The following is an 11,732-nucleotide window of genomic DNA, read 5'->3' as shown; positions in this document are numbered from 1 at the left end:
TCAGTGCCCCCATTGAAGTCTGTTAGTGGAATAGTTTTTAAAGATAGTCATGATCTGTTTACGAATCTCTTTGGTTTTTATGCTGTATACAATGGGATTTAGCACTGGGGGGAAGAAGAGGTGGAGATAAGAGAGAAGAATTTCACTCTGAGGAAGAGCCTTTTTCTTGAACCTCTGAATCATAGACAAACTGATCAGCGGGGTGTAGAAAAGCAGGGTGACACAGATGTGGGAGACACAGGTGTTCAGAGCCTTGAGACGCTCTTGCCAAGATGTGATACTCAGTACAGTCTGAAGGATCATGATGTAAGACAGGACAATGAGCACTGAGTCTAATCCCAGAGAACAAAGGACAATAAACAAACCATAGAAGCTGCTGGGCGTAGTATCTGCGCAGGCCATTTTCATCACATCTGGATGCAAACAATAAGAAAAAGAGAGAGATTGGTTCTTGCTGTACGGCAACCTCTTGAGAAGAATGACAGATGGGATATGCAGACCACCACCCCTGATTATTGTCGCCAGCCCTATGTTTCCTATCCTAGCACTGGTTAAAGTTGAAGCATATCTCAGCGGGTAGCGTATTGCAACAAAGCGGTCAAATGCCATGGCTAATAGTACAGAGGATTCCATGAGGAGGAAAGTGTGAATAAAGAAAAGTTGGGCCAGGCAGACATCAATGCCAATTTCTCTGGTGTTAAACATGAAGACGCTGAGCATTGTTGGCAAGGTGGAAACAGATAAGCCAAGGTCGGTGACAGACAACATGGAAAGGAACAAGTACATGGGCTCATGGAGATTCTGCTGTGTCTTTATCACAAACAGAATCAGACCATTTCCTAAAATTGCAATGAGGTACATGAAACAGAAGGGGATGGAGATCCAGGGGCCATCAGCTTCCAGCCCTGGGATGCCTGCCAGGAGGAATGTTACAGGACTCATGTTGGTTTCATTGCAGGTTGGCATGATGCACTGGGGAGGTTCTGGTCAGTTTATTAAACCACATTCCCTACAATTAAAAACAACATTATTAAAAATACGTGACACCATGACAAAAAATATGGCCCATCGTGCCACTGCTCTTCAGACACATTGGAGTCAGTACTTTGATTAAAAACCCTTGTGGTACTCATAGATCCCCATCTCAGTTATAAAATTCCATTACTAATAATATCCTGTTCTTATATAGAGCTTTGCATTCATAAATCAAGTATCAATGGGTGTGATTCAAAGCCCATTGACACTCATAGGAAGGAGGACGTAGATCCTCATTTAACTGAGGGGGAAACTAAAGCACAGAACAGGTAAGCAACTTGTGCAAGGCCACACAGGAGATCAATGACAGAACTCAGGTCTCCCAGCTCTCAGATGAGTGCCCCTTCACTAGACTAGACCATACCGTCTCCTCTAGATGGAGCTTGGCATATGAAGACTTGTATGAACTCATTATTAAAGGAAACATCAGAAAAGCAGAGTGGACCTGAACCCAAACCTTAGATCAGAACACCCATGCATTCTGGAACAAGGTTTCAGTCTGGATCCAGATCTCAACTGTTTAGCTTGGGTCCACCATAAAAAAATTAATTGTTTACCTATCTGAGAGAAGAAAAATTATGTGCTTTGTGAATGGCCCATGGGCTGAGAAGTGTTCATAAAACTACTCAGTGATGACTGACAGTGAGTGTCCGAAGACACACAAGAGGCTGTGGCAGAACAGGGAACAAAATCCAGCTTTGCTGTGTTTTAGCTATAAACGCCAGCCTGCCCCTGCTGTTGTACATTATGTTAGTATTGGAGGGGAAGGGGACCAAAAGAAAAGGAGCCTCTGAAGACTGTGAATGTTAGCTGTGTACTATCTTCATTCTAGATGCAACGGAGGCACATGACTTAACGAGGAGAGGCTGAGAGAACTGGGGTTATTTAGTCTGCAGAAGAGAAGAGTGAGGGGGGATTTGATAGCAGCCTTTCACTACCTGAAGCGGGGTTCCAAAGAGGATGGAGCTAGGTTGTTTTCAGTGGTGGCAGATGACAGAACAAGAAGCAATAGTCTCAAGTTGCAGTGGGGGAGGTATAGGTTGAATATTAGGAAACACTTTTTCACTAGGAGGGTGGTGAAACACTGGAATGGGTTCCCCTAGGGAGGTGGTGGAATCTCCATCCTTAGAGGTTTTTAAGGCCCGGCTTGACAAAGTCCTGGCTGGGATGATTTAGTTGGTGTTGGTCCTGCTTTGAGCCGGGGGTTGGACTAGATGACCTCCTGAAGTCCCTTCCAACGCTAATCTTCTATGATTCTATGCCTCCTTTGCTCACACTGGGTGAGATCCACCCCTTGCAGAGAGCCAGCATTCCTCAACCTGGAATTTTGCCATGTGCAAAGTTTACTGTGAAAAACCCTATCCTCAGTTATGTGCAGGACTCCTAGGGACGTCAACTGGCTCAACTGGCCCTTACCCAGCAAAACCCTCATTGAAGTTACGTTTTGTTGGAACAAAGACAAAGAGCTCAATTTTCCCACTTATGGTATCCAAGCAGACACTCCAGGGAGTGTTATATTACAAGCAGGCACCATGAAGTGGTGGAAATGCAGAGAGTGCAAGTCACCCTTTCAGAGGTTACAGCACACTATCCCATTAGCTAGAAACTACAGCAGGTTAGTCAGTAATTACCACTCCAGGGTTAATTGCACCCCTTCCAGTTAAATGTCTGGTGCTAGTGACTGTCAGTCAAGTTATGGGTCTAGATAGACCTCAGTTTGGATGTGCTATGGCCATTCCTAGGTTCCTTGTTACCATACACTGCCCCAGGCAAGTCAATGGTACTTACAAAAAGAAGACACAGGGAGTTAAAAACACAGGCTGGCTTCCACTGGGATTTGTGTTCCTCACTCGTGGAAAATTCCAAGCTACATGGGCAATTTTTGCACCACTGGGCCCTCAGATTGCAAGCACCACAAGGCAGGGACCTGTCCTCCTAGGGCTTTGGGTCTTCTATAAAATAACTAATAATGATGCTGATAATAAAAATGTGCAATTCTCATTATTTACAGATTAAACATTTCAAACAGTTGCAACTGCCTATTAATATAAGTGAAATCGATGCAATATGATCAGCGCACTTACCAAAGCCACTAAAATAGAAGCTGGAGAGTGTTCATCATTTACTCCTGCGGAAGGAGAGCTTGAACGCTCTGCTCAGAAACATTCCCTCTTTCTGTCAGGCACGCAGTGTGGAAGTATTTATAGCGCAGCGGGTAAAAGCCCTTGAGGATCAGTTAATCAATTGGGAATCACCGTTGATCTCATTGTTACACATTTTAGCTCGACCAGCAGAAATAGAAAATAACTAAAAGGTAAATGATTTGAAGTATTTCTGCACCAACTGGTGCAGCTTCCAGGATTAAGGGGTAACCCAATTCACAAGATGTTTCGCAATATACAGCAATCGTCCATCCCAGAGCTGGTGTAAATGGTGTAACTGCATGTGTCAGGGGACTGGTGCTGTCTTGCTTTTGGTCAGGATTTGACCCTGATTTTTTTTTCCTCAAAGAGAATTTTATTCTTGTGAAAGGTGCCAGACTGACAGACCTGGAGCTGCCTGTGCTTTAATCAGCCAAAATTCCACACGTACTATTGTGGATCGACACCACCAAGTGTGTACCGTACGGCACATGGGTGGGTGAACTTGTAATCTTTCCATTAACTGGATTTGAAACAATTTATTGTATTGTGCAATTTAAACAAAGCAGCCAGATCTCCCCACAGTTCCAGGGAATCTCCCACAGCCCCCGGGGTATTGTGCAGCCACAACATACATGCCCCAAAGAACTCCCAATGCAAACCGCACATCCATCCATTCTCCTCCATAGTCCATCAAGCCCCCCTCCAACCATGAAGACATTATGCAGCCCCTTCTCCAGCCCAGTAATCCTCTCTCCTCATCAATGCCATTCCTCCCCACAGGATCCCCTCCTCACCTTGTCACCCATTTCCCCACTCCAGGCCCCAAGGACTTCATCCTGCCCTCCCAGCCCCTCAGTTCTGCCCTGCAGCCCTCCGTCCTCCTTTGTCTCTGTGTTGTCATTTTCCAGCATGGTTCCATTCCGGCCACCAATTCTCCTACTCCTGGCCTCTTCTACGTCTTCCCTGTCCTGACTCCAACTCCTCCCGCCACTGTATCTTTCCCCCAGGTCCCCATGACCAGCTCCCCTCAACTTATCATCAGCCCTGTCCTCCATATCACCTCCACTGAGGGTACAAGGGGGTCTTCCCCCCACCCAGCCTCTCACACACCATCAGCCCCTCCATTTTCCCTGCCCTGAGAAGACAATGGGGCCTGCCATTTGCCCTGCCCCTCACAGGCCATCGGCCCTTCCATTTCATCCCGATATAGATGTTCGGGCTCAGGCTGCAGACTGATCTCTGGGACTCTGCAACCTCCCAGGGTCCTAGAGCCCAGGCTCCAGCCCAAGCCTGAATGTCTATACCACAATTAAATGGCTCCCTAGGCTAAGCCCTGCAAGCCAGAGTCAGTTGACATGGGCCAGCCAGGGCTATCTAACTGCAGTGTTGACAGACCATTAGCCCTGGTCTACACTATGAGTTTAGGTTGAATTTAGCAGCGTTAGATCAATTTAACCTTGCACCTGTCCACACGACGAAGCCATTTTTGTTGACTTAAAGGGCTCTTAAAATCGATTTCTGTACTCCTCCCTGACGAGGGAATTAGCGCTAAAATCGACTTTGCTGGGTCGAATTTGGGGTAGTGTGGATGCAATTCGACGGTATTGATCTCCGGGAGCTATCCCAGAGTGCTCCATTGTGACCGCTCTGGCCAGCACTCTCAACTCAGATGCACTGGCCAAGTAGACAGGAAAAGCCCCGAGAACTTTTGAATCTCATTTACTGTTTGGCCAGTGTGGCAAGATGATCAGCACAGGTGACCATGGAGTCCCAGAATCGCAAAAGAGCTCCAGCATGGACCGAACGGGAGATACTGGATCTGATCTCTGTATGGGGAGATGAATCTGTGCAATCAGAACTCCGTTCCAAAACATGAAATGCCCGAATATTTGAAAAAATCTCCAAGGGCATGAAGGACAGAGGCTATAACAGGAACGCGCAGCACTGCCACGTGAAACTTAAGGAGCTCAGGCAAGCCTACCAAAGAACCAGAGAGGCAAATGGCCACTCTGGGTCAGAGCCCCAGACATGCCGCTTCTATGATGAGCTGCATGCTGTTCTAGGGGGTGCCCCTACAACTACCCCACCCCTATACCTGGACTCTGTCAATGGATTCTCACACAACAGGGATGCAGATTTTGGGGATGAGGAAGATGATGAGGAGGAGGAGGTTGAAGATAGCACACAGCATGCAAGTGAGAAATTGTTTTCCCCAACAGCCAGGAACTGTTTATCACCCTGGAGCCAGTAGCCTCCCAACCCACCCAACGCGGGCTCCTGGACCTTGAAGGCAGAGAAGGGACCTCTGGTGAGTGTACCTTTGTAAATATAATACATGGTTTAAAAGCAAGCGTGTTTAATGATTAATTTGCCCTGAAGACTTGGGATGCATTGGCGGCCAGTAACAGACTACTGGAAAAGTCTGTTAATGCGTATGGGGATGGAGCGGAAATCCTCCAGGGACATCTCAATGAAGTTCTCCTGGATGTACTCCCAAAGGCTTTGCAAAAGGTTTCTGGGCAGTGCAGTCTTATTCCGTCCTCCATGGTAGGATACTTTACCACGCCAGGCCAGTAGCATGTAGTTTGGAATCATTGCATGACAAAGCCTGGCAGCGAATGGTCCCTGTGTTTGCTGGCATTCAAGCAATATCTGTTCTTTATCTCTCTGTGTTATCCTCAGGAGAGTGATATCATTCATGGTCACCAGGTTGAAATAGGGGAATTTTATTAAGGGGACATTCAGAGGTGGCCGTTCCTGCTGGGCTGTTTGCCTGTGGCTGAACAGAAATCATCGCCGCTGTTAGCCACGCCACCGGTGGGGAGAGGGGTGAAGCAATCATCCCAGAGAATTAGGTGTGTGGGGGGGGAGGGGAAGGGGTTAGTTGGATTTGTGCTGCACGTTAACCCAAAAACCACAGCCCCTCCTTTTAAATAGCCAACCCATTTTAAATGGCCAACCCAATGGGTGCTTGGTATGGGAAATGAGGGTGCTGCTGTTTGAAACCATTCCTACATGTTATGAAGGTTAAAGAAGCCAAAAGATTGTGGCTTACCATGTCTGCTTGCAAGCTGAATTATGTTACCCGCTGGCCCTGCGTGTGTGATCTCTCACACCAAACTGGCAGGTCCTCAATATAAGGGGCAAAATGCGACCTTGTAAAGAAAGCACCCATGCTATGTAATGTTAACAGCGTGGTTCACCATGAAAGAGTCTACCCATTGTTCTCTAAAATGTGTCTTTTTAAATACTACTCTCCCTTTTTTTTCCTCCCGTGGCTGCAAATGTTTCAATGCTCCCCGTATCATCTCCATCCCAGAGGCTAGTGAAGATTAGAAGGCGAAAAAAACGCACTCGTGACGAAATGTTCTCTGAGCTCATGCAGTCCTCCCACACTGAAAGAGCCCGAACGGGAGGTACTGGATCTGATTGCTGTATGGGGAGATGAATCCGTGTTATAAGAGTGCAGGAAAGCACAAAATGAACGCGAGGACAGGTGGCAGGAGCAAGAGGAGAGATGGCGGGATCAAGATAATTGGTGGCTTCAGCGTGATGAGAGGAGGCAGGAAGCAATGCTTAGGCTACTGGAGGATCAAACTGATATTCTCTGGTGTATTGTTGAGGTGCAGGAAAGGCAGCGGTAGCACAGACTGCCGCTGCAGCCCCTGTGTAACCAACTGCCCTCCTCCCCAAGTTCCATAGCCTCCTCACCCAGACGCCCAAGAACACAGTGGGGGAGCCTCCGGCCACCCAACCACTCCACCCCAGAGAACTGCTTAAGCAACAGAAAGCTGGCATTCAATAAGTTTTGAAGTGCAGTGTGGCCTTGTCCTTCCCTCCTACGCCACGCCACCCCACCCGGTGCTTCTCTCCTCCCCCACCCCTCCCGGGCTACCTTGTCAGTTATACCCCCATTTGTGAATTTGAAACAACAATGACTTTATTGCCTCTGCAAGTGGTGATCAAAGGCAGGAGGGGAGGGCAGATGGCTTACAGGGAAGTAGAGTGAACCAAGGGGGGCGGGTTTTCATCAAGGAGAAACAAACAGAACTTTCACACCGTAGCCTGGCCAGTCATGAAACTGGTTTTCAAAGCTTCTCTGATGTGCAGCATGCCCTGCTGTGCTCTTCTAATCGCCCTGATGTCTGGCTGAGCGTAATCAGCAGCCAGGCAATTTGCCTCAACCTCCAACCCCGCCATAAACGTCTCCCCCTTACTCTCACAGATATTGTGGATCACACAGCAAGCAGTAATAACAATGGGAATATTGTTTTTGCTGAGGTCAAACCGAGTCAATATACTGCACCAGCGAACTTTTAAATGTCCAAATGCACATTTTACCACCATTCTGCACTTGCTCAGCCTATAGTTGAAAAGCTCCTGACTACTGTCCAGACTGCCTGTGTATGGCTTCATGAGCCATGGCATTAAGGGGTAGGCTGGGTCCCCAAGGATAACTATATGCATTTCAACATCCCCAACGGTTATTTTCTGGTCTGGAAAGTAAGTCCCTTGCTGCAGCCGTTCACACAGACCAGAGTCTCTAAAGATGCACGTGTTATGTACCTTTCCCGGCCATCTCACGCTGATGTTGGTGAAATGTCCCTTGTGATCCACCAGTGCTTGCAGCACCATTGAAAAGTACCCCTTTCAGTTTATGCACTGGCTGCCTTGGTGCTCCGGTCCCAAGACAGGGATATGCGTTCCGTCTATCGCCCCACCACAGTTAGGGAATCCCATTGCAGCAAAGCCATCCACTATGACCTGCACATTTCCCAGAGTCACTACCCTTGATAGAAGCAGCTCAGTGATCGTGTAGGCTACTTGGATCACCGCAGCCCCCACAGTAGATTTGCCCACTCCAAATGAATTCCCGACTGACTGGTAGCTGTCTGGCATTGCGAACTTCCACAGGGCTATCGCCACGCACTTGTGAACTGTGAGGGCTGCTTTCTTGCGCTTCAGGGCGGGGGAAAAGCAACTCACAAAGTTCCATGCAAGTGCCCTTACGCATGCGAAAGTTTCGCAGCCACTGGGAATCATCCCAGACCTGCACCACTATGCGATCCCACCAGTCTGTGCTTGTTTCCCGGGCCCAGAATCGGTGTTCCATGGCATGAACCTGCCCCATTACCACCATGATGTCCAAATTGCCAGGGCCCGTGCTTTGAGAGAAGTCTGTGTCCATGTCCTCATCACTCTCGTCACCGCGCTGCCATCTCCTCCTCGCCTGCTTTTGAAGCTTCTGGTGCTTCATACACTGCAGGATAACGCGCGTGGTGTTTATAGTGCTCATAACTGCCACCATGATCCGAGTGGGCTCCATGCTTGCTGTCGTATGGCATTTGCGGAAAAAAGGCGCGAAACGATTGTCTGCCGTTGCTCTCGTGGGGGGAGGGGCAACTCACGACATGGCTTACAGGGTTGGCTTACAGGGAATTAAAATCAACAAAGGGGGAGGGTTTGCATCAAGGAGAAACACACACAACCATCACACAGAAGCCTGGCCAGTCATGAAACTGGTTTTCAAAGCCGCTTCTAATCTAATCGCAAACAGCCTAGTCAGCAAACAGCGCCAGCAAGCTTTTAAATGTCCAAAGGCACATTCTGCCACCATTCTTCACTTTTTCAGCCTATAGTTGAACTGCTGCTTACTACTGTTGGTATGGTGGCTTACTCCTAGTACTCCTAGGATGGTCAGGGCAATGGAGGGCCTGTATTTCAAGGAGAATAAAAGAGGTTGCTTGGTTTAGCCCAACACAACACAGCCTGGGGGCTGGGCTGACCTCTGCCCATTGGTAACAGCTTCCAAGAGCACAGCCCACTCTGGCCAAGTCCCTGTGAACAGGACCACCCTAGAGTGCCCCCTTGGGGCCTGAGGTAGCCCTGGAGGGGGCCTGTCCTCTCTAAAACCCTTGCAATGACTTACTCTCAACTTGGGGTACTTAAATTGGTCACATTAATTCAGTCTTCTCCGAAACGCAGACTCTCCGACCCTCCAGGCCCATCCTCCTCCTTTACTCAGGAACCCCACTGCTCTGCTTGCTGTGGTTAGCATTGGTTCAGGCTTGCCACACACCCCACACCGTCTCTACCCACTAGGCCCTTCCCCCTGCTCCTTCACTTCCCCTGAGGCTCTGCCCCCAGGCCAGGCCATAGCTGGGCCTTGGTAAGAGCTACCCAGGGAGCCCAGGCCACTGTGGGGAGACCCGGATTCTCCAACGTCTCTGTGGGTATGTCCTGGGGTGTCCAGGTGTGAGGGGACACAAGCTGGGAGCTGCTCTTGGGGCCCACAGCTACTTGCCCAGGGCAGGAGGAGTGTCTGGGGCTCCATACAGTTGCTTTGGCTCCCTGGGCAGCTCTTACGACATCTGGTCTTTGGCGTTGGGCCTGGAGAGGGGGCAGAGCTTCTCGTAAAGAGGAGGAGCAGGGGTGAGGCTTGGGAGAAGGGATGGGGCAGAGGGGGAAGAAGAGGAGCAGGGGCTGGGTCAATGCAGGGACGTGGCTCCTGCATATCTTCTGCTTTTGCCTTTGGAAAAGGTGGTCTCCCTACACTGAATGGGCTGGGCTGGGACAGGAGATCGCCGTGACTCTATGGGGGAGCTGAGGCCAGTGTCCACCACTTTGAGTTGCTGGGGAAGCAGAAATGGAGCAGACAGGGAGGGAGTCTGGGCCTGAGTCTCTTTCCAGGACTCCTGTGTGTCAGACCCTCACTCACACACACAGCTCTGCCCTGCCTCAGTGGGTGTGCTGTGTGCCGAGCCATCAATGGGGGAGAGGGGGTTGCCTGAATGGCTTCTCCTGGGACCCTGCGTTAATCATGTTTCTGACAGGACACAGTCAAAATTACCTGGCTGAGGGCATAGGGGAAGGGTGGGTGTCCGTGCCCCTGGAATAGCCCCATCCACAGCTGGTGCAGCCCCCATGGATCACGCTGCACCCAGAGCGCTCAGGAAGGGTCAGGACTGTGACTGCACAACAGCTCTGCAGCTTTTTTCATGGCCCGGGGATGTTTAACCAGAGACAGGACAGTGGCAGGTCAGGTGTCATGGGAACAACATTCACATCCCGTCTCTTTATTGACTGTATTGCCAGATTTTCTGAGGTCAAAGCAGCCACCGATATGGCTATTTAAGGGCCAAGAACTGGCTGGTGCCCTGGATCTCCATGAACACAGTCACTATGTGAATGCTGCTGTCTCCCATGGTCTCCTCCAAGTGCCCTGTCCTCACTCACCAGCTGGTGAGGACAGCTCCTATTCCATTGCTCCAAGCCTTAGATCCTGTCAGAAGCTTTCTCTATTGAATGGAGATTAATAGCTCATCTGGTCTTGGATGTAAGGGTCCAGGATGGAATAGGTGGAGCATTTTTTCATCTCCCGTGTCACAGGCACTGGAGCTGGTCGATGGACTGACCCTTCACTTGATGAACAACCTGATTATCCTCGCACGAAGGTGTTTGCTTTTCATGCTGTACACAATTGGGTTCATCAGGGGTGGGACCAGCAGGTAGATATAGCCCAGGACAATCTGAAGCAAGTGAGAAGAGCCCTTCCCAAATCTGTGTAACACAGACAAGCTGATCTCTGGTACGTAGAAGAGCAGGACGATGCAGAGGTGGGAAATACAGGTTTCCAGGGCTCTGAGACTCTCCACCTTTGATGCGACACTCAACACTGTTTTGAAGATCATCACATAAGAGAAGAAGATGAGCAGAGAATCCAACCCCATCGTTAAGAGTGAAGCACACAAGCCATAGATGCTGTTGACTGTGATGTCCGAACAAGCCATCTTCATGACCTCCTGGTGCAGGCAGTAGGAATGGGAGAGGACATTGGCTCGACAGTATTGGTACCGTTTCAGGAGAAGGGGGAGTGGAACTATTATGGCCACCCCCCTTAGCACACACACCAATCCCATCTTCGCTATTCTCGGCAGGGTTAAGATGGAAGCATATCTCAGTGGGTTACAGATCGCGACGAAGCGGTCAAAGGCCATCATCAAGAGCACGGAGGATTCAATGAATTGAAGCAAGTGGATGAAGAACAACTGGGCAAAACAGGCATTGAGGCTGATCTCCCTAGAGTTGAACAAGAATATGCCCAATATCGTTGGTATGGTGGCTATCGATATGCCAAGGTCTGTGACGGCCAACATGGAAAGGAAAATGTACATGGGCTCATGGAGGCTTGAATCTATTTTTGTAATGAACAGAATGACTGAATTTCCTGCTATCAAAATAGCATAAATTAAGCAGAAGAGGATAGAAATCCAGAGGTAGACGTCTTCCTGCCCAGGTATGCCGGTGAGAAGGAACACTGCAGAGTTGAAGTTGGTGTCATTGACAGTTGACATAATGTACTAGGCAGGTCTGAGAAGTTTTGAACTTTCCTTCCTAAAAGGAAAAAGAACATGAGACTAGATGATATTTAGCTAGACATCATTTTGCTCTGAGCTGAAATCTAGAGACTCTCAGGAGTTCAAGGTAGATCAGGAAAAACATAGTCATGGATTTACAGCACCGATAAGAAGATGGGCACTGCCAGACTGGATC

The 11,732-nt window shown here is 49.1% G+C and overlaps 2 protein-coding genes across 2 annotated transcripts; both read right to left on the bottom strand.

Moving 5' to 3' along the window:
- Nucleotides 1-966, bottom strand: LOC135978107 (olfactory receptor 51G2-like). Its single transcript, XM_065579154.1, has one exon. The coding sequence runs from the start codon at nt 964-966 to the stop codon at nt 1-3; it is 966 nt and encodes a 321-aa protein (XP_065435226.1).
- Nucleotides 967-10,597: 9,631 nt separating this feature from the next.
- LOC101940433 (olfactory receptor 51G2-like) lies at nt 10,598-11,533 on the bottom strand. The gene has a single exon (XM_065579156.1). It carries the CDS (start codon nt 11,531-11,533, stop codon nt 10,598-10,600), a length of 936 nt encoding a protein of 311 aa, XP_065435228.1.
- Nucleotides 11,534-11,732: the final 199 nt, after the last annotated feature.

The sequence above is a fragment of the Chrysemys picta genome, unplaced genomic scaffold, assembly GCF_011386835.1.
Source record: "Chrysemys picta bellii isolate R12L10 unplaced genomic scaffold, ASM1138683v2 scaf117, whole genome shotgun sequence".
NCBI classification, from domain to species: Eukaryota; Metazoa; Chordata; order Testudines; family Emydidae; genus Chrysemys; species Chrysemys picta.
This window is presented reverse-complemented; position numbering and strand designations above follow the sequence as displayed.

Bases quoted from the DNA above. Each gene is read 5' to 3' on its own strand.
- LOC135978107 (XM_065579154.1), bottom strand. From the start codon at position 966: ATGCCAACCTGCAATGAAACCAACATGAGTCCTGTAACATTCCTCCTG.
- LOC101940433 (XM_065579156.1), bottom strand. From the start codon at position 11,533: ATGTCAACTGTCAATGACACCAACTTCAACTCTGCAGTGTTCCTTCTC.